Source organism: Leopardus geoffroyi, chromosome D3 (genome assembly GCF_018350155.1).
Source record: "Leopardus geoffroyi isolate Oge1 chromosome D3, O.geoffroyi_Oge1_pat1.0, whole genome shotgun sequence".
NCBI lineage: Eukaryota > Metazoa > Chordata > Mammalia > Carnivora > Felidae > Leopardus > Leopardus geoffroyi.
The window spans coordinates 16392164-16418598 of NC_059339.1; the positions used below are offsets into that span (position 1 = coordinate 16392164).

General features: G+C 42.0%; 1 protein-coding gene across 6 annotated transcripts in view; it reads left to right on the forward strand.

The window, feature by feature from the left end:
* BICDL1 (BICD family like cargo adaptor 1) overlaps nt 1-26435 on the forward strand; it is a 105206-nt gene that overhangs the window by 57689 nt on the left and 21082 nt on the right. For 4 of the 6 annotated variants that reach the window (XR_006707645.1, XM_045458155.1, XM_045458153.1 and 1 more), the window contains exons 3-5: nt 20508-20624; nt 21600-21611; nt 23505-23651. Coding sequence is in view for 5 of the 6 variants with exons in the window: in XM_045458155.1 (XP_045314111.1) it covers nt 20508-20624; nt 21600-21611; nt 23505-23651 (276 nt within the window). In the remaining variant the exon portion in view is untranslated. The remainder of the gene's footprint in view (nt 1-20507; nt 20625-21599; nt 21612-23504; nt 23652-26435) is intronic. The other 2 variants (XM_045458154.1, XM_045458158.1) reach the window with 1 other exon arrangement.

Sequence of the window (26435 nt, forward strand, 5' to 3'; positions counted from 1 at the left end):
GAAGCAATATAGAAGTCACCTCTGGACTGAGCTGTTAAGGCTTAGAATTTATCAGGTAAAACATTTCAGGTAAAGACATTCTAAAAAGGGAGCACACAATAAGCAGAATCATGGAGGCACGTTCAGGGGGAAAAAAAAGCATAATTTGATTAATACAGTAGTTTTGCTTTTATGGTAGTGTGAGAGAAAGTGACCACTAGTTTGGAAAGCAGTTTTTTCGCTAACCATTCTCCAGCTCCAAAAAAGAACATTTTAACTTTCTAACCTTCTTTTGAGGTCTTGATGAGTCCCTTAGTAAGCCATATGACCAAAAGACCAAAAAAAAAAAAAAAAAAAAAAAAAAAAAATCATAAAAATACTAGAATTTTCTTTATTTATTAGGATTAGACATGACATTTATTTTGAGGGAATCTTGAATGTGTCCCTGTGACACAGTTTGTCTTCCAATGAAGGACTCCTAAGAGTTTACCCCAGCCCATTCCCATCACTGCCCTAAATTAAAATTTGCTAAGTAGAGCATCATTCAGAGTAGGTGCCTTCTCCTCCTCAGTCTTCCTGTTTATTATGAAAAGGTTCTCAATTTTTCCAAGCATCTTCAAGCAGTCTTCTTTTGAAAACATAAATATTTCACATTCCAGGAAGTCCATGGTATTCAGTATTTGCAACCCTGAGGGAATAGAAAAGTCTGTTCCAAGATGCATATGTTTACAGTGCTTCAGTTTAGCTAGATAGTAATTCCTTAGCTTGGTTCCATTTTCATATCCACTCCTCCCTTTGCCCCTAAGAACTTTGAAATTTTATCTGCTACCACCGTATCGCCATCCTTGGATGAGGGAGTGCCTCAATTTTCTGCAACTCCTCAGGGCTGTCACTCTCCCCACCCTCCATCAATCCCTGTGCCAAATTTTCTTGGACTCTTTCTTTAGGCTCTTTAAGATCTGCCCTCATTTGCATTTAATCATTTAGACTTTTCTGTGCCAGTGACTTAAACATGAGATCTTCAGCCAGGGTTGAACTTAGAGGTTATTAGAGCTAGCTTCTGATGACCACAATGGCAACAACAGCCACCATACGTAGTGCTTCCATGTAGCAGTCACTGTCCTAAGCACTTTACCTATGTTAATTTATCTCATACTCACAACAGCCTTTTGAGGTAACTATCACTTTATCTTCACTTCACAGGTAAATGAACAAGCACAGAGTTAAGAGGTCACATTTTTTGCGCAGTATCTGCTGGAAAGGAACTGTACTCTGTTTTAGACCTTGAGTTAGCAAGGCAGTTTCCCCACTAGAACTGAGTCTTATTCGTCTCTGTACCCTCGATTCAGAGCATAGAAAGCAAGTGTTCCATCCCTGTTGGAATTAGTGCAAAGTGCCCGGCCATCAAGTTCACACAGAGGATTGTGTCATTTTGGTTTAAAAAAAAGAAGAGTAAGAGTGAATCAAAACTCTGATTGTGGATACAGTATATTGGGAATACATGGGCCTATTTTATCATGAGTCCTCATAGAACACTTAAAAATAAAAATTTTTTAGTGTCTTCTCTCTAGCTTCTGAAATATTTTTTATTAACTAGCAGTAGGAATCTGACCTTGAATAATGGCCCTCTTTCAAAAACAAAAGTAGATTCACATCTGCCCTTTTTCCTCTTTTTCAATTAAAGCCTGTGCTGCCAGAGTTGCTGGTCTTAGATGTTGAGGGATTATGTTTGTGACCATGATTAAAAGGATGATAATAAAACCATTATTGTGCTCTAATTTTGAAGTTAGTTGAAATAAAACAAAATAGGGCACAGCCCCTATCTCATGCCAGTACACCTTCTAAATGTTAAAGAGAGCTTTTATACATACTTGGTATAAACAGGACCAACAGTGACACATTGACTTCATCAGGCATTCCTTCACATGAGTGATAAACATTGTCAGTAGCATCAGACTTGCCTCATTCCAGGGGACGAGTTTTCGGCATCCCTGAAAATTGTTCAGTATGTATGTGACTATTCATTTTGATCTTTTAAAAAATGGTAATAAAATGGAAAGAAACTAAAACGGGAGTTGAAAACCAACTGTGATCTTAGATCACTGTGGTCTTAGGTAAGTCCCTTGCTGTCACTTACTCAAATCATGTCTTGGTAGGCTTGACTTTGTTGACCCACACCTCCGTTTCATCATGTGCCATATTAGTGGTTTAGACCAGACAGTCTCTGAGGTTTTTAACTTGCGAAATGCATGTTTCCTTTGAATGCGTATTCTACTTGGAGTTTTAATTTTATCAGAAATAATAGTAATAGCTCTAACGTATTACATATTTAACCTGTGCTGAACATGTTATCCACTCTCTTGCATTTTAATATTTAATTACCATTTGTCAGGTGAGGAAACTGGGGTATGGTGGTTGTATAATTTCTCAAAGTCACACAGCTGTTTGTTTCTCCTCCTCTCAAGACTTACCATATTTTGTCTCGAGTTACTTGTGTACTTCCCATGCCATCTGCCATATGTACAGGTACTTATTTTGTGATTCATTGGCTGCTACTTGAGTAGAGTATTCATCTCCTCTCCTTCAGGACTTGAGGATGGAGACTGTGTCCTATACTTCTTTATATTCCACACAGGGACTTGAAACTTGGTAAATTTTCAAATTTGAAAGTCAATTAATAAATGAATGAATGAGGGGCGCCTGGGTGGCGCAGTCGGTTAAGCGTCCGACTTCAGCCAGGTCACGATCTCGCGGTCTGTGAGTTCGAGCCCTGCGTCAGGCTCTGGGCTGATGGCTCAGAGCCTGGAGCCTGTTTCCGATTCTGTGTCTCCCTCTCTCTCTGCCCCTCCCCCGTTCATGCTCTGTCTCTCTCTGTCCCAAAAATAAATAAACATTGAAAAAAAAAATTTTTTTTAAATAAATAAATAAAAAAAAAAAAATGAATGAATGAATGTATGAGTGAATGAATGAATGAATTCTCTTCCCCCTCAATCTTTCTAAGTTTATGTTGTCTGAGGTTGCCTGTGACTATTGTTTCACTTTCCCCAGTGTCATATTACTGAAAATCCTGATCTTTTGATGCTTACAATATTATTTTCTTTCTTTTACCTGTCTCCCTAGGTTGAGTTCTTATAAATTTACTCATTTTTATTATTTTTAAATTTTATTTATTTATTTTGAGAGAGACAGACACAGCACAGGTAGGGGAGGGACAGAGAGAGAGGGGGAGAGAGAAGCCAAAGCAGGCTCGGTGCTGCCAGTGCAGAGCCTGATGAGGGGCTCGAACTCACAAAACTGTGAGATCATGACCTGAGCTGAAACCAAGAGTCAGATGCTTAACTGAGCCACCGGGGTGCCTGAATTTACTCATTTTTTAAAAACAAAAATAGCTTTATTTTTCCTGATACTAAGATGATACCTACTTCTGTACAATATTCAAACACTATAGAAAAATAATTTTTTCCAAAGTGAAAATCTCTAGGAATTTTATCCCACAGAGGTAATCACAGAGAACATTTTGATGAATAGCCTTCCAGACATTGTTATACAAGTGGGCATTCTCACATGCATGTGTGCATATACATATATACAAATAGTTTTCTGTGGTGGAATCAAATAATCTATTTTTTTACTTTAGATTACATTATGAAATCTTTCCATGTTAATGCAGGTAGATGTATGTAACATTCATTTCATGGCACTGATCCACTATAACGTTTTATATCCAGTCGCTAACAGCAAACATTTAGATTGCTTCCAGTTTTTCTTAATATTAAAAACAATACTGTAGTGAACATCCTTGTACACGCATACCTCATTTTACTGTGCTTTGCTTTATTGGAATTTAAAGATAATGCATTTTTTACAAATGGGAGGTTTGTGGCAACCTGCATTGAGCAAGTCTACCAGTGCCGTTCTGCCAACAACATTTGCTCACTTCCTGTCTCACGTGTGAGAATTTTGGTAATTCTCTTGACGTATTTCAAACTTTTTCAGTATTACTGTATTTGCTATGGCGATCTATGATCAGTGATCCTGGATGGTACTATGGTAACTGTTTTGAGGTGCCATGAAATGTGCCCATTTGAGAGGATAAACTTAATAAATGTCGAGTGTGTTCTGACTGCCCCACCGATTGGCTGTTCCCCGGTCTCTCTCCCTCTCCTCGGGCTTCCCTATTCCCGGAGATACAACTATATTGACATTAGGTCAGTTAATAACCTTACAGTGGCCTTTAAGTGTTCAAGTAAAAGGAAGAGCTGCACATCTCTCACTTGAAGTCAAAAGCTAGAAATGATTAAGCGTAGTCAGGAAGGCACATCAAAAGCTGAACAAGGCCAAAAGCTAGGCCTCTTGCACCAACCATCAGCCAAGGGGTGGATTCAGAGGAAGAGATCTTGAAGGAAATGACAAGTGCTACTCCAGTGAACACACGAATGATAAGGAAAGAAACAGCCTTATTGCTGATCTGGAGAAAGTTTCAGCGGTCTGGATGGCAGAACAAACCTGGCACAACACTCCCTTAAGCCAAAGCTAATCCAGAGCAAGGCCCGAACTGTCTTCAGTTCCGTGAAGGCTGAGAGAGGTGAGGAAGCCGCAGAAGAAACGTGTAGCACTAGCAGAGGTTGGTTCACGGGGCTTAAGGAAAGAAGCCATCTCCATAACACAGAAGTGCAGGGTGAAGCGGCAGGTGCTCGTGTAGAAGCTGCAGCAAGTTATCCAGAAGATCTAGCTCAGGTCATTCATGAAGGTGGCTACACTAAACCGCAGGTGTTCAGTCCAGGTGGAAGCGCCGGTCGGGGGGAAGATGCCATGGAGGGCTTTGGTAGCCAGAGAGGAGAAGTCAATGCCTGACCTCAAAGCTTCAAGGGACAGGCTGACTCCCTTGTTAGGGGCTAGTGCAGCTGGTGTCTTTGAGTGGAAGCCACTGCTCATTTACTGTTCTGAAAATCCGAGGGTCCCTAAGAGTTATGCTAAGCCTACTCTGCCCGTGCTCTGCAGATGGAACAACAAAGCCTGGAAGACAGCACATCTGTTTACAACATGGTTTGTTGAATATCTTAAGCCAGCTGTGGAGACCCACCGCTCAGAAAAAAAAGATTCCTTTCAAAACATTAGTGCTCACTGGCAGTGCACCTGGTCACCCAAGAGCTCTGATGGCGTGGAGATGTACGACGAGATGAATGCTGTTTTCATAACGTCCACTCTGCAGCCCGTGGACCAAGGAGTCATTTCCACATTCAGGTCTTACTATTGAAGAAATACATCTGGCTAGATGAGCTGCCGTAGACAGTGAGTTGTCTGACGGATCTGGGCCAAGTCAACTGGAAACCTTCACCATTCTAGAGAACACTGAGAACATTCCTGATTCACGGGAGAGGTCAAGATAGTGACGTTAACAGGAGTGTGGGAAAAGTGGATTCCAACCTTCATGGAGGAGTGGGGAGGGTTCTAGACTTGAGTGGGGGAAGGAGCTGCAGATGGGGTGGAGACAGCGGGTGAGCTGGGATTGGAAATGGAGCCTGAAGATGGGACTGAATTGCTAGAAACTCGTGGTAAATTTGAACAGAGGAGGAGTTGCTTCTCATGGAAAGAGAGTGGCTCCTGGAGATGGAATCTGCTCCTGGTGCAGATGCCGTGAAGACTGCTGACATGACAACGAAGCACTCAGAACGTTCTGTACACTTAAGTGAGAAAGCAGCGGTGGGGTTTGGGAGCACGGACTCCAATTCTGAAAGAGGTTCCACTGTGGCTAAAATGCTATCGACCAGCATCACCTGCTGCAGAGAAACTGCTCATGAAAGGGAGAGTCAATCAATGGAGCCAACTTCATTGTTGTCTTATTTTAAGAAACTGCCACAGCCACCCCCAACTCAGCGACCCCCACCCTGATCAGTCAGCAGCCACCACCATCGAGGCAAGACCCTCCCCCAGCAAAGATGACCTGCCGGAAGCTCAGATGATGGTTCATGTGTGTTTTTTGTTTTTTGCAATAAAGCACTTTTAAACTGAGATATGTAAGGTTGTTTTAGACATAATGCGATTGTACACTTAATAGAGTACAGTGTAGTGTAAACAGAACTTTTTTTTGACAGTGGGTGAGCTGGAGAGATGCGCAGAGGGAGAGAGAGAGGGAGGGAGGGAGGGAGGAAGAGAGAGAGAGAGAAAGAGAGAGAGAGATTCTTAAGCATGCTCCTCTCTCAGCACAGAGCCTGACGTGGGGTTGCTCCCACAACCCTGGAATCATGACCTGAGCCAAAATCAAGAGTCGGACGGTTAACCAACCGAGGCACCCTTGTGTAAACACAACTTTTATGTGTACTGGAAAACCAGAAAATTTATTTTACTCGTTTTATTGTGATGTCTGTCTTATTGTGGTGGTCTCGAATCAAACTTAACAATATCTTCAAGCTATGCTTGGATATAAATTTTAGGTACGGAGTGAGTTTCATCTGCCTGCATCACATATCTGAATGAAGACAGTATTCATTAATGAGGCAGTACAGCAGATGTCTATATCCACGCCATTAATATGTAACAGCAAAAACTTATGAGAACCCAATATCATAAAATGTATTACATGGGTAAATGTTTGCCTTTACAGGCATTGAACTTCATGTTGTTCAGAAAAACAGGTTCCTATTAAACATTAAAATGAAAGACTTGGAGGGTGCCTGACTGGTTCAGTCAGAAGAGCATGTGACTCTTGATCCTGGGGTCATGGGTTGAGCCCCATGTTGGGTATAGAGAGAATAAACTTTAGGGTGCCTGGCTGGCTCAGTCAGTGGAGCATGAGACTTGATTCTCAGGATCATGAGTTCAAGCCCCACATTGGGCATGGAGCCTACTTAAAGAAGAAAGAGAATTTAAAAAAATAAAATGAAAGCCTTGAACAACATAAACCTTCATTTTATTAAAATTCAAATTTTTCACTTGAAGGAATTGTTAAGATGTTTATTTCTGTATTTCCTCTAGCTTGGTAGTAAAGTTATGCTTTGTGGAATTTAAAGAGGATGCTCTGTGTTATAAAACGAAACATATCTTGCTAGGAGAACTGACTTTCTAATAAGAAAACATAAACCATTCATTCTCCAAATAATGCATTAAGCGCCAATGACACGTTCAAGGTCTGGCAGGAGAGAGATTAAAATAATTAGTAAAATACACCTCAAACTAGTTGAAACCTAAAATGAGAGACCAGGAAAACAAAATGCTTTTATTTGAATATTTGCAAACATCAGTACCACTCCACTTATGCCTCAGGTTTTATTTTGCTTACATTTCATTGGGCTTTTTGAGGTTTGAATTGTATTCATCAGTTAGGAGATTATCAGCTATTATCTTCTTTCCCATTCACTCCACTCTTTATGGAATTGCAGTTTATATTACAGAGGATATGCTAACCTGGCTCTTCTATTTTCCATCTCTTTGCATCTGTGTACTATATAAATGCCTTCTGACTAGTTGTACAGATTAGTCTTCTGATTTAGTAATTTGCTCTTCACTTGTCTCGTGTGTTCTTAAACCCTGTTCATGACATTTATAAGAAATTGCAAGGCTTTTTTTCCAAAGTGGGTTTTGCCATATTATACTCCTACCAACAGTGTATGAGAATTCTAGTTGTTCCACTTTTTTGGCATTTTGTATTGTCAGTCTTTTTAATTGTAGCCTTCTTAACAATGTGTAAAGTTGTCTCATTGTGGTTTCAATTTACATTTCCCTGGTGACCAGTGATGTTGGGCACTTTTTCATGTGTTTATTGGCCATTCATAGGTCTTCCTCTGTGACGTGTCTATTCAATTTTTTGCCTACTTAAAAACTTAGATTGTCTTTTTATTATTGAGTTAGAGGTTTTTATATACTGTGGATAGAAGTCCTTTTTCAGATGTAAGTGCTGCAAATACTTTTCTCCCAATCTGGACCTTACAGATTTATTTTTTAAATAATGTCTTCTAATGCTTAGAAGTCTTCAATTTTGATATTACCCATTGGTTTTTAATTTCAGCTATTATTTTTTATTCCTAGACATCTTAGTTCTTAATCTTTTAAGTATCTAAACATAACACAGTTGCCTTATAATTTGTATCTGATAATTCTAGGATCTGAAGTCTTTGTGAATCTGTTTCTGCTGTTGTTCTTGCTGATTCTTGCTCATGAGTCCTAGTTTTCATGGGTATGTTTTGTTTTGTTTTTCTTTTACTATAATCTGATTGTTTTTATTAGAAAATTGTTTGTGGAGATAATTTGAACTTTGGATGGAGATACCATCCTCCAGAGATTATTTATTTTCTTTTGCCACATGTCTAGGGGCACTACCAATCTGGCATTTTTTTTTTAAATAATGTTAGACAAACAGAGAAGTTAGAAAAACAATACAGAAATTCTCATATACCCTTCATCCAGCTTCCCTTAATGTCGACATCTTATGTAACCATAGTACAGTACCTAGTACAGTACAGATTAACATTGACACAATAACATTCACTAATCTATGTACCTACTGGGATTTTACCAGTTTTCCCACCAATGTTCTTTCTCTGGCCCAGGATCCAGTTCAGGCTCCCATCTTAAAATTTAGTTGTCATGGTGTTTTGTTCCTTTGTTGCTGTTGTTGTTGAGTCTCCTCCAATCTCTGACAATTCCTCAGTCTGTCTTTGTTTTTCTTGAACTCGATACATATGAAGAGTACTGATGAATTATTTTATAAAAAGTCCCTCAATTTGCATCGTCTGATGTTGTGTCGTGATCAGCTGAGGTTGTGCACTCTTCCAGCGACAGCACAGAAGTGTGGTTGTGTCCTTCTCGGTGTATCCTGCACGTGGGGTTTTATGGGTTTTTTTTTACTGGTGATACTAACTTCTATCACTTGTTCAAGGTAGTGTCTGCCTGGCTTCCCCACTGTGAGGTTACTACCCATAATCAATCAATCTTATGGGGAGATGATTGGAGACTGCAAATATTCTGTTTCTCATCAGATTGTACTTGATAGCTGCAGCGTTCACCCTCTGGTTCTTGCCTGCAGTGCTCATTACTGTGATGTTCTCCTGATGGTGATCTTCTGTCGTCATTTCCTCTACATTTATTTATTGTAATTCTTCTGTAAGGGAGAGCTGCCCTTTTCCCTCTATTTATTCATTTATTTATCAGTGTGAACTCATGAGTATTTCACTTATTCTATGTGTTATAATCCATCACTGTCATTGTTTTATTGATCAGATGGTCCTAGCCTTCACCATGGGGAGCTCCTTAACATCTAAGTCTGTTCAATATGCCTCCATCATTTTTTTAGCATTTCCTTTATTTCTGGCATCTCAGGATGTTCTAGGCTCATCTTGTATTTATCCTGCCCCAATCCTGGAGCCAGCCATCTCTCCAAGGGGCTTTGGTTCATTTATTAAAGACTGGCATTCAGAAATGAAGATCTAAACAGTAAGTGTGCACTAGGATGTTGTTACTCTAGGGCCCTCCCAGAAGACAGGTCTAGGAAATGAGGGAAACACACTAACACTATGTTGCTTGCCTAATGATGATTTTCATTAACAGACATCCATCATTATTTCTCTATCTATTTGTAAAAAATATTAGTAAGTTCATACTGATATCTCTGATTCCAGTCCAACACCACAGAATTCATTCTATCCTTCTTTCCTTATTTGTACCTTATTTTTCTGCAAAAGAAAAACCTGGTTCTCATTATACATCATATATTTACTTATTCGTTCAGTTCTATTAAACACATACAGTAGTGTCAGAATCACTGACCCATACCTCTGTGAGAATCAAAAAAAATTTTTGAGAGAGAAAGAGCAAGTGGAAGAAAGAAAGAGGGAGAGAGGGAATCTTAAGCAGGCTCTGTGCCCAGAACAGAGCCCAATCTAAATCTCACAATTATAAGACCTTGACCTGAGCTGAAATCAAGAGTCAGATGCAAAACCAACAGAGCCACTCTGGCACCCCAAGAAACAGATTTATTAACTACAGTGCAGTATCTGTGTATATGCCTTTTCTCTTAAACCTTACAGTGTACAGTCAAAATACTGTTTTCCCTGGGGCACCTGGGTGGCTCAGTTTGTTGTTTCTGGTTCTTGATCTCGGCATAGGTCATGATCTCACCATTCGTGAGCTCGAGTCCTGTGTCAGGCTCTGTGCTAATGATAGTGTGGAGCCTGCTTGGGATTATCTGTCTCCCTTTCTCCCTGCCCCTCCCCTGCTTGTGCTTCCTCTCTCTCTCTCTCTCTCTCTCTCTCTCAAAATAAATAAACTTAAAAAAAAATACTATTTTCCAGTTACTTAGGTTAGTTCCTTTCTTCTCCACCCCCTTCTTTGTAGTCATGTTATTCATTAGTGGCATAGTTAGGTTTATTTCTTACTGATCGTTTTCCACTGGTTGGTTGTAATAATTTGCATATGTGAAACATTAGCATAGACCTGTCACTATTTTTGTTAGCCCTGATGCTTTGAAGCATCTTTCCTATTTTACCCACTATTTTCAATTGTTTCCAGTATGAGGGTCAGGCTACATAAGCCTCATTACTAGAAATGAAGGCTTTTCTTTGTAAAGGTAGTAGTGAAAGTCTTACTGTCTTCATACATTAAGGGAAATATAAATACATGACAAATTTTACTTCTGAGTTTTATTTTTGAAAGCCTTTGGGAGAAATTGGCATATGGAAGCCTAGTGAGAACAAGAAGAGAATTTTACATTTTTCACATTTATTTATAATTCATCTAGTAGATGGCTATTGCTATTATTATCATAAATAACCAAGAGTGGAAGAAAAAAAGTCTTAACATGTTACATGTTGTCAGTAGGCTCATGGCACCACCCGTTAATGAATATGAATGTTTTTAACAGTAAAATCTAGAAAATAAGAAAATACAGACCTCTGGTTAATTGGATTTTTCAGTTAATCAAAGGCTAATAAGCATATTCGTCTCCCTATCTGACATAGTAAGTTTGTCTATTCCATTTCTACTCAGTGCTTCTTACCCACCACACCAGTGACATGTATTCATTCTAATTGTGAAATATGAAGAAATCCCAGCTGCCTAACCATAAGGAGTGGTAAAGAAAATTATAACACATCTACTAGATAGAACATGCAGTCATTTAAGTTGATAATTGAGAAGAATCATAATAACACAGAAGTGTTTTTGATACAATGCTAAGTACAAACAGTATGATCATAACTAATTGTACGCAGACACATGTAGAAAGATTAGGGGAACAAACCAAATGCGAACAATATTTTTAAAATTCAGAAATAAGGTTCTGTTACATTTAAAGTGAAAAACTAATTATTTTAAAAATAGTGTGCTAAAGCAATGGTTTTCAACCACAGCAAAGTACAAATGGTTTTAAATAATTTGCCCCTTGTTTTAAATGAGAATACATTGAAGCTTGTTGCTCTAATGTCCCTGTCAACCTTAGTAAGCATTTCTGAGATGGAGCAAAGGGGTATAGGAAGAGAGTGCTATATGTTGAGGCTAGTAGGAGTCTGCAGACCTGGGTAGGAGTCTCATTCCAGCACTTACTGCTACCTTGGGAAATGTCTTACCCTTGATATCCTCATCTGTCAGTGAGGAAAGTCAGAGTAACTGCTTCTTCCTGTTATAAGGATTAAATGAGATAATAAATGTGAAAGGCTCAGAACAGGATGGTAAAGCACAGTAGGTGCTTGATATGTGAAATGCTGCCATAGGCTCTATCATTCTCATTGCTACCCCCAAGGTGTTTCAAGCAGATGGCCATTATCATGCCCTGGCGGAAAAAGCATTGAAAATTTCTCTCTTTAAGTAAAACTCAATATATCAGGCAGACTATTAAAATAGTAGATCTTTCCTACTATAATTTCTAAGCTGACTGGTTTATTTTTTTTTCCTTTTAACAGTTAAATGGTTGCTTCTGTGTTATTAATGCAATTTCTTTTCCATTTAACAAGAAAGTATATAGTTAACAGTTCTGCTTTGGCCAGTTTGAACAAATTTAATATAAATGTTCTAGTTTGGGGAAATGTTCCTATGTTATTCCTCATGCCAATAAGAAGAGTAATCATGGAATAGCTCTGCTCAGTGGAGAGAAAGTAATGTGTCCTAGATGGTACTCTGACCAAATTAGGCTATTAGAGAGAAGTAATACACAGTGTCAGTTTGTTTTGCCAACTTGAGGATTAATTAATAATAACCCAAGCACTCTGTGCTTTTCAGCACTCTAATAGAACTAGAGTTATTTCTCAAACGTCTGGTTTTCTTTATCATCCAATCTGTATGCAATGAAAGTAAAAAAGATTTAATGTTTTGAGATAAGAATATTAGAATTAAGTATCTAAAGATGAAAATGTTTCATAATACCTAGTGGTGGCAAGTATTGAGAAGCAGGCATATTTGTACTGTTGATGGGGATATAAACTGGTGCAGTATTTTTAGGGGATAGTTTGGCAATACCTATCAAAGTGAATATGTGTATTCTTTTACCTAGCAATTCCACTTTTAGGAATTTATTCACTTAGAGGATATTCTCCCACAAGCACAAAGATGGATAAGCAAGGATGTTTTTGCAACAATGTTTATAATAGCAAAGAATTGGAATACTCTAAATGCTCATAAGCAGGGATTAAATAAATTATGTTATATTCACATAACCAAAGATAGTTTTTTTCATGTTTATTTATTTTGAGAGAGAGAGGAGCACAAGCAGGGGAGGAGCAGTGAGGGGGGTGGAGAGAGAATTCCAAGCAGGCTCTGCACTGTCCGCAGAGAACCAAACACTGGGCTCGATCTCATGAAACAAGAGATCATGACCTGAGCCAAAACCAAGAGTTGGATGCTTAACCACTGAGCCACCCTGGTGCCCCTAAATACAGATGATTGTTAAAAAGAATACAGTAGATCTACATATTGCTATGGAAAGATGTTAAGATATATATATTGTTAAAGGCATAACTTATTGTAATATTTTAGATATGAATAGAAATTTCTAGAAGGACTCCCTTGAAACCTGTAATGTGGATGATAGTAAAGATGTCACTGGGGAGGGACACTGATGACTAGGAGTAACTGGGGACTGTAACTCATTTCAGTCCTTTGGCTGTCAATCAAATCTTCTTTAATTATTTTTATTCTGAACCTTTGTTACTCTTACCATGGAAAAAAATTTTTATTTCAAAAACCAAAGAACAAATACCTGAACTAAAATCATACCATTTTTCTTACATTCACCTATGATTACAGATATCATACTTTGCCACAGTTTTGCCACAGCTGTTACTGGCTGCTGAATTAGGCACAGTAGCCAAAACTCATCATTTTGAAAGTCAACTGTGTTAAGTCCCTGCCATTTTCTACTATAAGACTGAATTGCCCTAATGTTACTCCACCACCACCACTACCAAAAAATGTCCTGAGGCCAGGACTGCTGCCCCAAAACTAGAAATAGGAGAATTTGGGGGTGCCTGGGTGACTCAGTCAGTTAAGTGCCCAACTTCGGCTCAGGTCATGATTTCGCGGTCTGTGAGTTCGAGCCCTGTGTCGGGCTCTGTGCTGACAGCTCAGAGCCTGGAGCCTGCTTTGGATTCTGTCTGTCTGTCTCTCTCTCTCTTTCTCTTTCTCTCTCTCTGCCCCTCCCCTACTCTTGTTCTGTCTCACTCTGTCTCTCAAAAATAAATGTTAACAAAATTTTTTAAAAAGTAGGAAAATTTGTATCTCCAAGAAGGGTATGGCTCCTGAATATTTACTGGCTATTGAATAGCTTTGAAAGGCCACCAGGAGAGCAGAACTGAAAGACGTGGCTGCCAAATATTTGTTTCTCCGTATTTTTTTAGCTTGATCCACCATCTCTGTGATGCTGGCCAAGTCAGTTAACAGGCTGTTCACAGTGCAAACCCCAGAGTGGACTGTGCACATGATAGTGCCCTATAACGTACACATTGTGTTCTTAGTAGTACCTCATTTTAAAGACAAATAAACAAAAAACACTGATCCTTGAATATTTTACTGTTTCCCACTGCTGTCCTGAATTTGTAGCCATGTAATATTTCTTTCCTTTCATTATTTCCCTGAACTTCAGTGATTTAGTTCAATCTCATAAAGTCCTAAATTAGAAATAGGGAAGGGGGGCACATGGGTGGCTCAGTTGGTTAAAGTTCATGGGTTCGAGCCCTACTTTGGGCTCCATGCTGACAGCACAGAGCCTGATTGGGATTCTCTTTCTCCTTCTCTGCCCCTCCCCCACTTGTTCGTGTTCTCTCTCTCTCTCTCTCACAATATAAATAAATAAACTTAAAAAAAAAAAGGGAAAGGGGCATTCCATTAGCCCTGCCCTTTTTGTGGTATTTTGTAAAAGAAGAATAGGCCTGTAATTTGAGAAAATAAGACTCCGATTAAATGACTCCTGTAACCTGCATACATATATGTGGTAGGATAGGAACTCTAACCATGATCATTCGGCTCAGCTTTTTTTCTTTGCATTATACCATCCGTCCTCTCAGGAGCAGAGCAGGTACCTTCAGAGAGATCCCTGTCATCCTGGCTAACTCTGCTACGTGAGGAATTCCAAAGACGGTCTGAAATTCATTATGGAGCTAAGACAGACTTTGCAGACTTCCTCATACTTTGATCAGAAAGGATCTAGGGGTGCCTGGGTGGCTCAGTCAGTTAAGTCTCTAAATCTTGGTTTCGGCTCAGATCATGATCTCACGACTCATGGGTTCGAGCCCCACATCAGGCTGTGCACTGACAGTGCGAAGCCTGGTTGGTATTCTCTCTCTCTCCCTCTCTCTCTGTCCCTTATAAGTGCTCACAGTCACTCCCCCTCCCTCCCTCTCTCTCAAAATAAATAAATAAACTTAAAAAAAAAAAAAGAAAGTATCTAGAACATGAGTTATGTACTTAATAAACTTAAGAGATTATTATTTAATTTATATGCAGAAATAGCTAATACTCATTCTGTTAGGTCTAAAGATCTGAGCCAGAGTCTGTCTTTGAAGAAAAAGAGAATAATTTACTTTGAGAGGTGCATTAGCTCCTTGCAAATGGTGGTAGATTTGTCACTAGATAGTAGTAGTAGTAGGTAGGAGATTTGAGTGATGCATTCTCTCCATCACCGTAACAGGCGCGACTGGCTACCTGGCTAGAGGCGGTATGTCGTGGTAGGTATGTCGTGGAAGAGCAGAGGACTGGGAAGCCAAAGACCAGGGCAGTGCCACTTTGTCTTGGCCTCCAGCTCCGTGTCTGCAAAACAAGGCCAGTGATTCCTGCTTCTTAGGGCTTTCAGAGAGTCAAATGAGAGATGTAGGTTAAAAGCTTTTGAAAACAGTACATCCCTGGGCACATCTGAGGAGTCAGACATTTAAAGAAGATACATTATAGCTTAGTGGTCAGGAGCTGAGACTCTGGATGCAGTCAGGCTACCTGATAGAAAGAGATCATTTTTATTGCTAGGAAGATCACTTTGAGAGGAGACTAGTCTCAGGAGCATTTCTAATACAAGCTTGGGCTAGATTTATAGCTTTCAGTGCAATCTCTGTGGCATGGTTGTCACATGATTCATGTCAAGCTGGTGATACTCAGAATAAGGTAAGTTGCCTGAATTACCCGGTGCGTTTTGCAAATCTAAACATATTTGAAACCTTGATAGTCAACTGAATTCAGTACAGGCATTCAAACTGCAGGGTTTAAGACAGAGTTTTCCTTTGAGCCCTAAATACTATTAGAAGAAATTTAGAGGGTGTTAAAGTAAAATATCGTAGCATTAAAGAAGAAGGAAAGAAAAAAGAAGAAAAATAAAGAAAGAGAAAGAAAGAAAGAAAGAAAGAAAGAAAGAAAGAAAGAAAGAAAGAAAGAAAGAAAAAAAAAAGAAAAGAAAGAAAAGAAAGAAAGAAAGAAAGAAAGAAGTCTTGCTAACTTGGACTCATAAAGGTTTGGGTTTAATACTGGGACATAAAAATAGGAAAAACTATTTCAAGATACAAAAAAAAACAGTACAGGCACACCTCAGAGATACTGCTGGTTCGGTTCCCGGCCATGACAAGAAAGCAAATACCACAATAAAGCCAGCCAAATGAATTTTTTGGCTTCCCAGTACACATAAAAGTTCTGTTTACACTACACTGTACTCTATTAAGTGTACAATCGCATTATGTCTAAAACAACCTTACATATCTCAGTTTAAAAGTGCTTTATTGCAAAAAACAAAAAACACACATGAACCATCATCTGAGCTTCCGGCAGGTCATCTTTGCTGGGGGAGGGTCTTGCCTCGATGGTGGTGGCTGCTGACTGATCAGGGTGGGGGTCGCTGAGTTGGGGGTGGCTGTGGCAGTTTCTTAAAATAAGACAACAATGAAGTTGGCTCCATTGATTGACTCTCCCTTTCATGAGCAGTTTCTCTGCAGCAGGTGATGCTGGTCGATAGCATTTTAGCCACAGTGGAACCTCTTTCAGAATTGGAGTCCGTGCTCCCAAACCCCACCGCTGCTTTCTCACTTAAGTGTACAGAACGTTCTGAGTGCTTCGTTGTCATGTCAGCAGTCTTCACGGCATCTGCACCAGGAGCAGATTCCATCTCCAGGAGCCACTCTCTTTCCATGAGAAGCAACTCCTCCTCTGTTCAAATTTACCACGAGTTTCTAGCAATTCAGTCCCATCTTCAGGCTCCATTTCCAATCCCAGCTCACCCGCTGTCTCCACCCCATCTGCAGCTCCTTCCCCCACTCAAGTCTAGAACCCTCCCCACTCCTCCATGAAGGTTGGAATCCACTTTTCCCACACTCCTGTTAACGTCACTATCTTGACCTCTCCCGTGAATCAGGAATGTTCTCAGTGTTCTCTAGAATGGTGAAGGTTTCCAGTTGACTTGGCCCAGATCCGTCAGACAACTCACTGTCTACGGCAGCTCATCTAGCCAGATGTATTTCTTCAATAGTAAGACCTGAATGTGGAAATGACTCCTTGGTCCACGGGCTGCAGAGTGGACGTTATGAAAACAGCATTCATCTCGTCGTACATCTCCACGCCATCAGAGCTCTTGGGTGACCAGGTGCACTGCCAGTGAGCACTAATGTTTTGAAAGGAATCTTTTTTTTCTGAGCGGTGGGTCTCCACAGCTGGCTTAAGATATTCAACAAACCATGTTGTAAACAGATGTGCTGTCTTCCAGGCTTTGTTGTTCCATCTGCAGAGCACGGGCAGAGTAGGCTTAGCATAACTCTTAGGGACCCTCGGATTTTCAGAACAGTAAATGAGCAGTGGCTTCCACTCAAAGACACCAGCTGCACTAGCCCCTAACAAGGGAGTCAGCCTGTCCCTTGAAGCTTTGAGGTCAGGCATTGACTTCTCCTCTCTGGCTACCAAAGCCCTCCACGGCATCTTCCCCCCGACCGGCGCTTCCACCTGGACTGAACACCTGCGGTTTAGTGTAGCCACCTTCATGAATGACCTGAGCTAGATCTTCTGGATAACTTGCTGCAGCTTCTACACGAGCACCTGCCGCTTCACCCTGCACTTCTGTGTTATGGAGATGGCTTCTTTCCTTAAGCCCCGTGAACCAACCTCTGCTAGTGCTACACGTTTCTTCTGCGGCTTCCTCACCTCTCTCAGCCTTCACGGAACTGAAGACAGTTCGGGCCTTGCTCTGGATTAGCTTTGGCTTAAGGGAGTGTTGTGCCAGGTTTGTTCTGCCATCCAGACCGCTGAAACTTTCTCCAGATCAGCAATAAGGCTGTTTCTTTCCTTATCATTCGTGTGTTCACTGGAGTAGCACTTGTCATTTCCTTCAAGATCTCTTCCTCTGAATCCACCCCTTGGCTGATGGTTGGTGCAAGAGGCCTAGCTTTTGGCCTTGTTCAGCTTTTGATGTGCCTTCCTGACTACGCTTAATCATTTCTAGCTTTTGACTTCAAGTGAGAGATGTGCAGCTCTTCCTTTTACTTGAACACTTAAAGGCCACTGTAAGGTTATTAACTGACCTAATGTCAATATAGTTGTATCTCCGGGAATAGGGAAGCCCGAGGAGAGGGAGAGAGACCGGGGAACAGCCAATCGGTGGGGCAGTCAGAACACACTCGACATTTATTAAGTTTGTCCTCTCAAATGGGCACATTTCATGGCACCTCAAAACAGTTACCATAGTACCATCCAGGATCACTGATCATAGATCGCCATAGCAAATACAGTAATACTAAAAAAGTTTGAAATACGTCAAGAGAATTACCAAAATTCTCACACGTGAGACAGGAAGTGAGCAAATGTTGTTGGCAGAACGGCACTGGTAGACTTGCTCAATGCAGGTTGCCACAAACCTCCCATTTATGAAGAACACAGTGTCTGTAATGGAGTGAAGTGCAGCAAGACAGGGTGTGCTTGCATCCAAGTCCTCATTTGGGGACAAGACAGCCCCACATTTACCATTCTGATCTTGTCACTTACTGAGAGTTTGGCAAGTTCTTTCATTTCCCTGAGTCTGTTCCCTCATTAGTAAATTGAGCTGGATAACCACTCCTTTGGCTGTGACAATTGAGATAATGCATTGAAAGCATTTAGCACAGTTCTTGGCACATCATAATTACTCAGTACATATTACTAATGTTATTTTTTGTTAAAAAAATTTTTAACATTTATTATTGAAAGAGAGCGTTAGCAGGGGAGGGCAGAGAGAGAGGGAGACACAGAATCCGAAGTGGGCTTCAGGCTGTGAGCTGTCAGCACAGAGCCTGACATGGGGCTTAAACTCACAAACTGCGAGATCATGACCTTAGCCGAAGTCGGACCCTCAACCAACTAAGCCACCCAGGTGCCCCCTACTAATGTTATTTTTAAGCAAGGATGTCTAACATTGTGTTTCTGAGTGATTAAGAAACTACAACAAGCTGGTGGTGTCCAAAATTAAATTTAGAATAAGTAAAACGAGGTGGTTTGCTTTTAGTTTGTGTGTTTTGTAATTGTTGTTTAAAAATTAGAACTATAGGCTGAGATCCTTATATGGCTCTCTAGTCTAAGGGAGCAATAGTTGACTCTATGGGACCAAAACTAAGATGGACAATTGCTTATACAGCCCTTGAAGATGAAAATAACTATTGAACATGTATCTATTAATATGAGAGCCTCACTGAACAGCTAGCCTACGAAGTCAACATCATTACCATCCCACTTCCTCCAGAAGCCTTTCCTAACCATTTCAACACACGGTGATCATTCCCAAGAACTCATTAAGCCTACTGACCCCATCTGGCCTCAGAAAAGCACTGAGGCAGTTATTTAACCTGTCCCGTGGTTCTTCTCTCTACCAGGCAGTGTTCAGGGCTCCCCTCACTGGGAGCTAGGCTGGACTCCCAAGAAAAAGACCAGAGTTCAAGTCTTATCAACGGAGCATTCTTTCAAAACACTCTCCTGCATGTTCAAGAGAAGGTGCTGACACACTAAATGTCGTTGGTGTTTTGCTGTGTTTGAGCATTAGAAAATAAGTGGATTAGGGTTGGAAATAAGCGTCTCAGCCAGCACTCCCCTGGAGAATTAAAAGTTGCAAAAGATGGGGATGCCTGGGTGACTCAGTTGGTTAAGTGTCTGACTCTTGATTTTGGCTCAGGTCATCATCTCACGGTTTGTGAGTTCAAGCCCCATGTGGAGCTCTGTGCTTGCAGCTTGGAGCCTGCTTGGGATTCATATTTTCTCTCTCTCTCTGTCTCCCCTCCCTTCCTCCCTCCGTCCCTCCCTCCCTCCCTCCCTCTCTCTCTCTCTCTCTCTCTGTCTCTCTCTGTCTCTGTCTCCCCCCTCTCTCTGCCCCCTCTCTCTCCCCTCCTCCCCCCTCTGCCCCTCCCCCACTTGTGCTTGCTCGCTCTCAAAATAAATAAACTTAAAAAAAAAAAATTGCCAAAGATGTCCTTGAGGAAAGAATGGCAAAAATCTTAACAGACATTGGGGTGCTTGGCTGGCTCAGTTGGTGGATAATGCAACTCATGATGTCAGGGTTGTGAGTTCGAGCACCACATTGGGTGCAGAGATTACTTAAAAATAAAATCTTAAAAAAAAAAAATCTTAACATGTGACAGGGAACTTCAAATAGTGCCTATGTTGAATGGAAATGAGAAATGTAGACAGAGATGATTCACTTGGGCCTTACTGAGGAAATGGATGAGAGAAATAAAGGAATTTCTAAGGTAGTAGGTATATCTATCTGCCTTATTCTTTCACGTCAAACAGAGACTTTTTCTCTATTTAGTAGATGTTTGCTGAACTTCTGTTGTGTACAGAGTGATAATGATGGTACTTAACATTTGAGACCTTGCTGTTTCTTAGGCCTGTTTCCCCTGACAGGCAAAGTGGTCTTTACCAAGATAAACTCCCCCCGTAGTGGAAGTAGAGATGGATGTTTGTCTTGTTTGGGTACTAGGGACTACATGGACCCGCATTTCATCCTATACTCCTTCTAGAGTAGGAAGTTGTAAAGAGATGCTTGCGAAAGGAAAGGCTGAGATCTTAACAGATTTCCTTTGCACAGCCTCCGAATCTACCCTGAAGGTCTCTTCTGCTTGCAGGCCTCAGAAGTTGAGAGACAGCTCTCCATGCAAGTCCATGCCCTCAGAGAAGACTTTCGGGAGAAAAACTCCTCGACTAACCAGCACATCATCAGGCTTGAAAGCCTTCAGGCTGAGGTGAGTCCGCCTGTGTGGCACTGCTTGGAGATGGAAGTGCTTTTCTCGTTAGAGGCGCTGTACTGGATCTGGTGGATAAGGAGCCCCTGAACTGGGAAATAAAACTTTGTTTTGTCTACAGTCTCTAAAAATATTGAAAAGTCTCTAGAGATGTATCTGTAAGAAACTAAATGGGGAACACTTGATTCATGTTGCACTGGGTTGCCTGTTGTCTGGAAGAATAAGGTTGCTCAGAGTCACTGCTGAGTGTGTTGAAATCACAAATGACCCGCTTTTACTGAACATATTAATCCGTCCACAAACGTCCTTGCCAGTCCTAAATAGAGGATGGGGAAGAGGATTTTCCCTTTCTCTATTCCATGTAGGTCCAGTTCAGTCCACCTTATTGGGACCTATTGTAATTCTCACCTATGAGAGTCATAAAGTAGCTACTTCATAGGACTGTTGTGTTTGATGAGTTAATACATGGAAAGCACCTCGTGTGGTACTTAGAATCAAGTAATGTTGTTAAAAGTGTATGAGAGGCCAGAGCATGGCAGTCAGGGTCTATGGCCCTGAGTGGGCCAGAGGGAAAGAAAAAGTAGCACTTAGAGGACAACTCTGTGAGAACCCGATTGTGGGAGGGGAGAAGAGGGAAGTCGTATCAGCAACCCAAACAGGGGCTCTTCCCCAGGGCGGCGTCCACCTAGTCTGATCTTGAGGGGCCCTAAGCCAGTTGTCTGGACAGCAACCCTTTGGCTAAGGTACACTTGAGGGGACAGTCTAAGGGTCTAAGGCCAGATGAATGTGCACCCCCGTTGTGGTTAAGGAATCCGTCGGTGTGGTCAGGCCCAGAGAAGCCCAGGTGGCTGCTCCCCTGCTTTGGAAATGACCTGAAGATGTTTTTCCTAAAGTCTTTCAATATCTTCTCTTTTCTCCTGCCTATCATTCCCTTCCTTTCTCCCTCCCCTTGGAAATACTACTGGTATTGAGCAGCAGGTTCTTGAAGTAAGTAGCTTGTTCCGGCGGGGTTCGGCATGCCTGTGTGTGACCACTTGTGTGCATGACTTTCTGTCCCACCGCCTTTGCCAAGCTCTGACTCCTTCAAGTTGCCTGTTTTCCTCTCGCCTCTACTCACTATTTCAAGACCCTTGTGACTCAGGGTCATTCCCAGGAACGTTAACTGGCAGATTTGGTCACAAGTTCAGTGCATAGGGTGGGGTGAGGGAGTTGTCATCTAATATCGATGCCTTCATGCAGTACCACTGCTACTTTAAAAAGGTAGCCTATGAAATTGTCCAAATACATTACTTCATGTAGCTCTGAACTTCTAAAGTTTTTTTTTTTTTTTTTAAGGGGCCAGGATTGTATATCACAACTGTATTACCTCATTATTTCACTGACTGGAACTTGAGAAACAAAGATTATCCATGGAAGGAAAATGTAAAGGTTGGAGGGTATTTAAATGAAAATCACCTAGAGTAAGAATTCCCTTCATGTGGGTAATGTGCTTCAGTGTGGGGAATAGTGGCCCCATTCACAAAAAGGACCTGTTCCTTTTGGTCCCTTACCCAGGTGCACACTTGAGAGACAGTATGTCTTTGTTTGGCTAGATACCTGATCTCTCTGGACAAAGGCCACATACTTCATTTCCCCAGGACAGCATCTTATCTGATTGATTGGTGGCCAGGGAAGATCTGTACCCTACGAACAGAATTCTAGTGTGGAGACAGAGAATAGACAAAAAGCAGAAGGAAAGGTGGATTTCAGAGAACCTCAGACGCATCAGACATTCATTTTCAAATCTCCCCAGGAAAGGGTAGGAGGTTGGTTCTCTTAATAGATTGTTCTCCAGGCCAAACTGGAGAGCACAGAGAACATCTTAACCATGTTGGGAGCAAGAAGCTGGTTGAGAGATCAATCCAGCAGGGACCTGATAAATAGGAGGAGCCAGGGGGCCCTGCACAACTTGGGAAGGCTTCCGTAGCCCGTTAACCCGGGCAGTGTTCTCGGGGTGAAGCATTGCCGGCCTTGTGGAGCCCCAGCACACCTACTGAGCCTACACACCTTGAGGCCAGAAGACTTGGCATCTCTTTCCTCTTATCCTTTATTTTCTTACTGACATTGAAGAGACTAGACAGACCTTCCTGAAAGCAGATTTATATCTCTTGAGGCTGGCTAGATACACAGTGTACAAACATACCAGTCTGTTTAATAAGAGGAGCGAAATTGCTTCTAGTCACAATTTACTTGCTCAGGCAAAACGACACTGAGTAAAATCAGTTACTCATTTGTGTTGTATCCTGCTCCTTCCCAGGACACAGACTGATGCAGGCACTGCTTTGCCTTCTGTACCCCACCAACTCCCCCATTAATTTGGGGCATCAGGTCTGAGCTGCGACCTCTAGAGCCAGATCTTTTAGCTGTGGGGGGAAGTACAGAAGAGAGCTGTGAAGTATGAGAATACAGCAGCTCACTGGGCTGTCTTGGGCATTTTCTTGTGCCTATGACTTGAGAAGGAAGAATGGAACCATGGGTTAGGCTCCACTCCCCCAGAAATTGTGGGGTTGAGGTAAAGTCATGGGCAGGCAAGGTGGAGCCCTTCTCTGTCTTATCTGTGGAATTTCCAGAACACTGACCCTTCCCTTCCTCTTCCTGGCATCCCACATTCCAGCTTCCCCAAAGTTCATCTCCCACCCCTTCCCAGACACGTTTCTAGAAGGGAGGGGTTTTCTCTTCATCTTGGGAGTTCACAGCTGTTCTCTCAAAGATGGGGGCACCAGGCCCCTGGGCAGAGCACTTGGAGAGACATAGGCCTTCATGTTTGGGGCTAGTTCCTCCCTTCCTACTCATCAGCCTGGGTGTAACTGCACACCACCCTGTGACTCTCCACCCTTTCAGATCAAAATGCTGTCGGATCGGAAACGGGAGCTAGAGCATCGTCTCAGTGCCACCTTAGAGGAAAACGACCTGCTCCAGGGGACTGTGGAGGAGCTACAGGACCGGGTGCTGATCCTGGAGAGGCAAGGCCATGACAAAGACCTCCAGGTACTGAGGCAGAGAAGCTGTTCTGTAGAACTAGGGCCAGGTGAAAGGGGCACTTAGCTGCCCAGCCAGAAGGAAAGCTGGGAGGCCAGTGCCACTGTGGGGTTCAGGAGAGGGGAAAGCCGAGCTCTCTGTTGGCCCTGTTGGAGTTCTCCTTGAGTGCTCACCAACTTGGCCAGCCTGGCTCTGCTGAAGACAAATGCATTGCTACCCACAGGTTACCCTTCCAATTTGTTCTGAGCCACTGGCCTCTGGAGCAGTTTCAGAGAGTTCTTTCTGGACTATTAACATGACTGGAACTTGGGGAGTGTCATTCTGCCTCCTAGGGTTTGTGAAATCTGCTAGAGATTTCAGAGGGAGCCTGTGACTTTCTGTACTTGGTTCTCAATGCTCTCTGCTGCTGCTTTCCCAGACTGATGCATTTAGTTGGCTTGCACTGAGCAGAAATCAAGAAGCTGCCCACTGAACACAGCAAGACTTACATCCTTCTTCCAGCAGTTGCTAGAAAAGGCATAGGCCAACCCCCTTTGTGAGCCTAATTGGCCTCTTTTTTCTTCCTAAAGGAAATTGCTTCATGTTCATATTTGTCCTTATTTGAGACCTGCCACCAGTCCTCAGCTGAGTCCCCAGGCTCACACTTGACAACCCTCTAAACAAAAAGACAATTGCTGCTGGCCTCTACAGAAATAGAGTGTAACACCTGCTGCGAAGAAAGCTTTGCCACACTGGCCTAGGAACACCTGGGGCCAGTGGCTAAGAGCCTGTTTCTCCCCCTTGGACATCCTCTGAGTGCCAGGGAGTGGGGGAGATGGCGACAGAGTTGTTGGTGTGGAGGCGGTCAGTCAGGTGTGCTGAAGCACCAGGCAGGTCCCTCCCCCAAAGACCAGGCTGTGGCAGACCCCACTGGGCTCAGTGGTCAGCTGGTGGGGAAAGCTCTAGGACATGGGATAAGGAAACATCTTAGGCTGATATCACTTGTTATTGACACCATCAGCTAAGCTGCTGTCTGAGTGATTAACCTCTTCAAGCACAAATGAGCAGTTTATGACCCTCCACGTTTTTTCCCATAAATGTCGATTAGAAAATGGTGCTGGTGAAAGCCTCACAGCCATTTTCAAGATGGAAAGGAGTTTGCTCATCTTCTAAGGTGGATGTTGATAATAGTGGTGAACACCTGTATACTTTATAGGGAACAGAGTGCTTTTGCATACATTCTAAAACTGAGGCTTAGGAAAAAGTGAATCATTTACCAAAGTAATCCTTGGTCGAATTAAAAACAGAGCCCCCCACGCCTGCTTCATGTAATTCTCATTGACAGCATCTAGCACATTCCATGCCTCTGCAGGTCAGTGTTTCACCAGAATTTCTGACCCTATCAAGCACTCTGCTGAGGAGGGTTGCTGAGGTAGAGTGTGGAGGAGAAGGCAAAGAAACACAGAAGAATGGGGAAGTGACCCCTGCCCAAAGGACACTTTCATTCAGTCTAGCTGGAATTCACAGATGAGAAGTCCGTTATTTCGAATCAAGAACTGGGGACCTCAGGACAGGGAAGAACAGGACCAGCATGCTCCATCTAGTACCTGGCTCGCACAGTGGGCTGTGTGCTCTCCAGCAGCAAGAGCCCCACGTCACACACACTCACGTCCTCAATGTCTACACATCCACTGTCTTTCCATTGGGCCACTCACCCCATGGCCTATATATCACATCAGGCAGTTCACACTTTGATTTGGAAAATCTGCCTTTATGGGCTGAATTCTTATCTTTCCCACCTTTTTGTGATTTTTTTCCTTTAGCTCATAGGAGATTCTCCTTAAGCTGCTGCTAATTACCAGTGTCTTCCAGAAAGCCCTTTCTGTTGCTAACGTAGCCTGTACTGATACAGAAATAAGAATTCCAGCTCACTCAGATAGTAGTTGAGAGGTCTTAAGTCAGACTTGGAAAATACAGAGTTGATGGCTTTGGAATGTATATAATTCCACGATTTTAATCCTTTGTTTCAGATAAAGGACAAAAGGAAGTCTAAGTAGGCAGGGCAACAGGCCTGCACAGCCAGGGTAGCCCCGCTTTAATCTGGTTCACTATCTAGTTGGGGTTCTACTGCCTAACAATGATTTTTAAACCACTGATTAAATCCAACCGTCATTTCTTTTTCAGGCTGAGAATAGGGATAAAAATTATTTTTTGAATACCCAGTAAGTTGAAAAATTGGGCATTTTGCTAAACTCTTAATACCCAGTATTCTGTCTGTCCTTCTCTGATTTCTACCTACATGGGCATCTTACAGATGTGTGCAGGGACCTTGTCCCAGTGAGTAGGTGGATTTCATCATCGGGAAGCGTAGGCTCCACTCACTGTGGGGTGACCCAGGAGCAGGTGGCCTGCAGTGTAGACCTTGCTCTGACACTTAACATCATACCATCTTTGTTCCCTCAGTGTGAAACAAGAGAGCGCTCCCACTTCTGCCACCTCTGGTGGCATGAGTGTCATAAGCTCAGTGTGCTGTACAACAAGGATTTGGTGTCTTCCTTGTTGATAGATCTATAAATATATTTAGTGACATCTTTCTTATATAAAGGATGATATTCCTTATTTTAGAGGTTTCTTATATTTAAGCCTCCTCTGATGTGTTGTTTTCTGCATATGTTTCTGGACGTTATTGACCAGACAGGGCAGACCTGTCCTGGTCTTTGATTCTCTTGCTGTTATAATTAATTAAGCACCCTGAAGTGCGCATGAGTAATTGAACTAATTTTGTCCAGTGCATAAGAACTTGTTCTTGTCTGT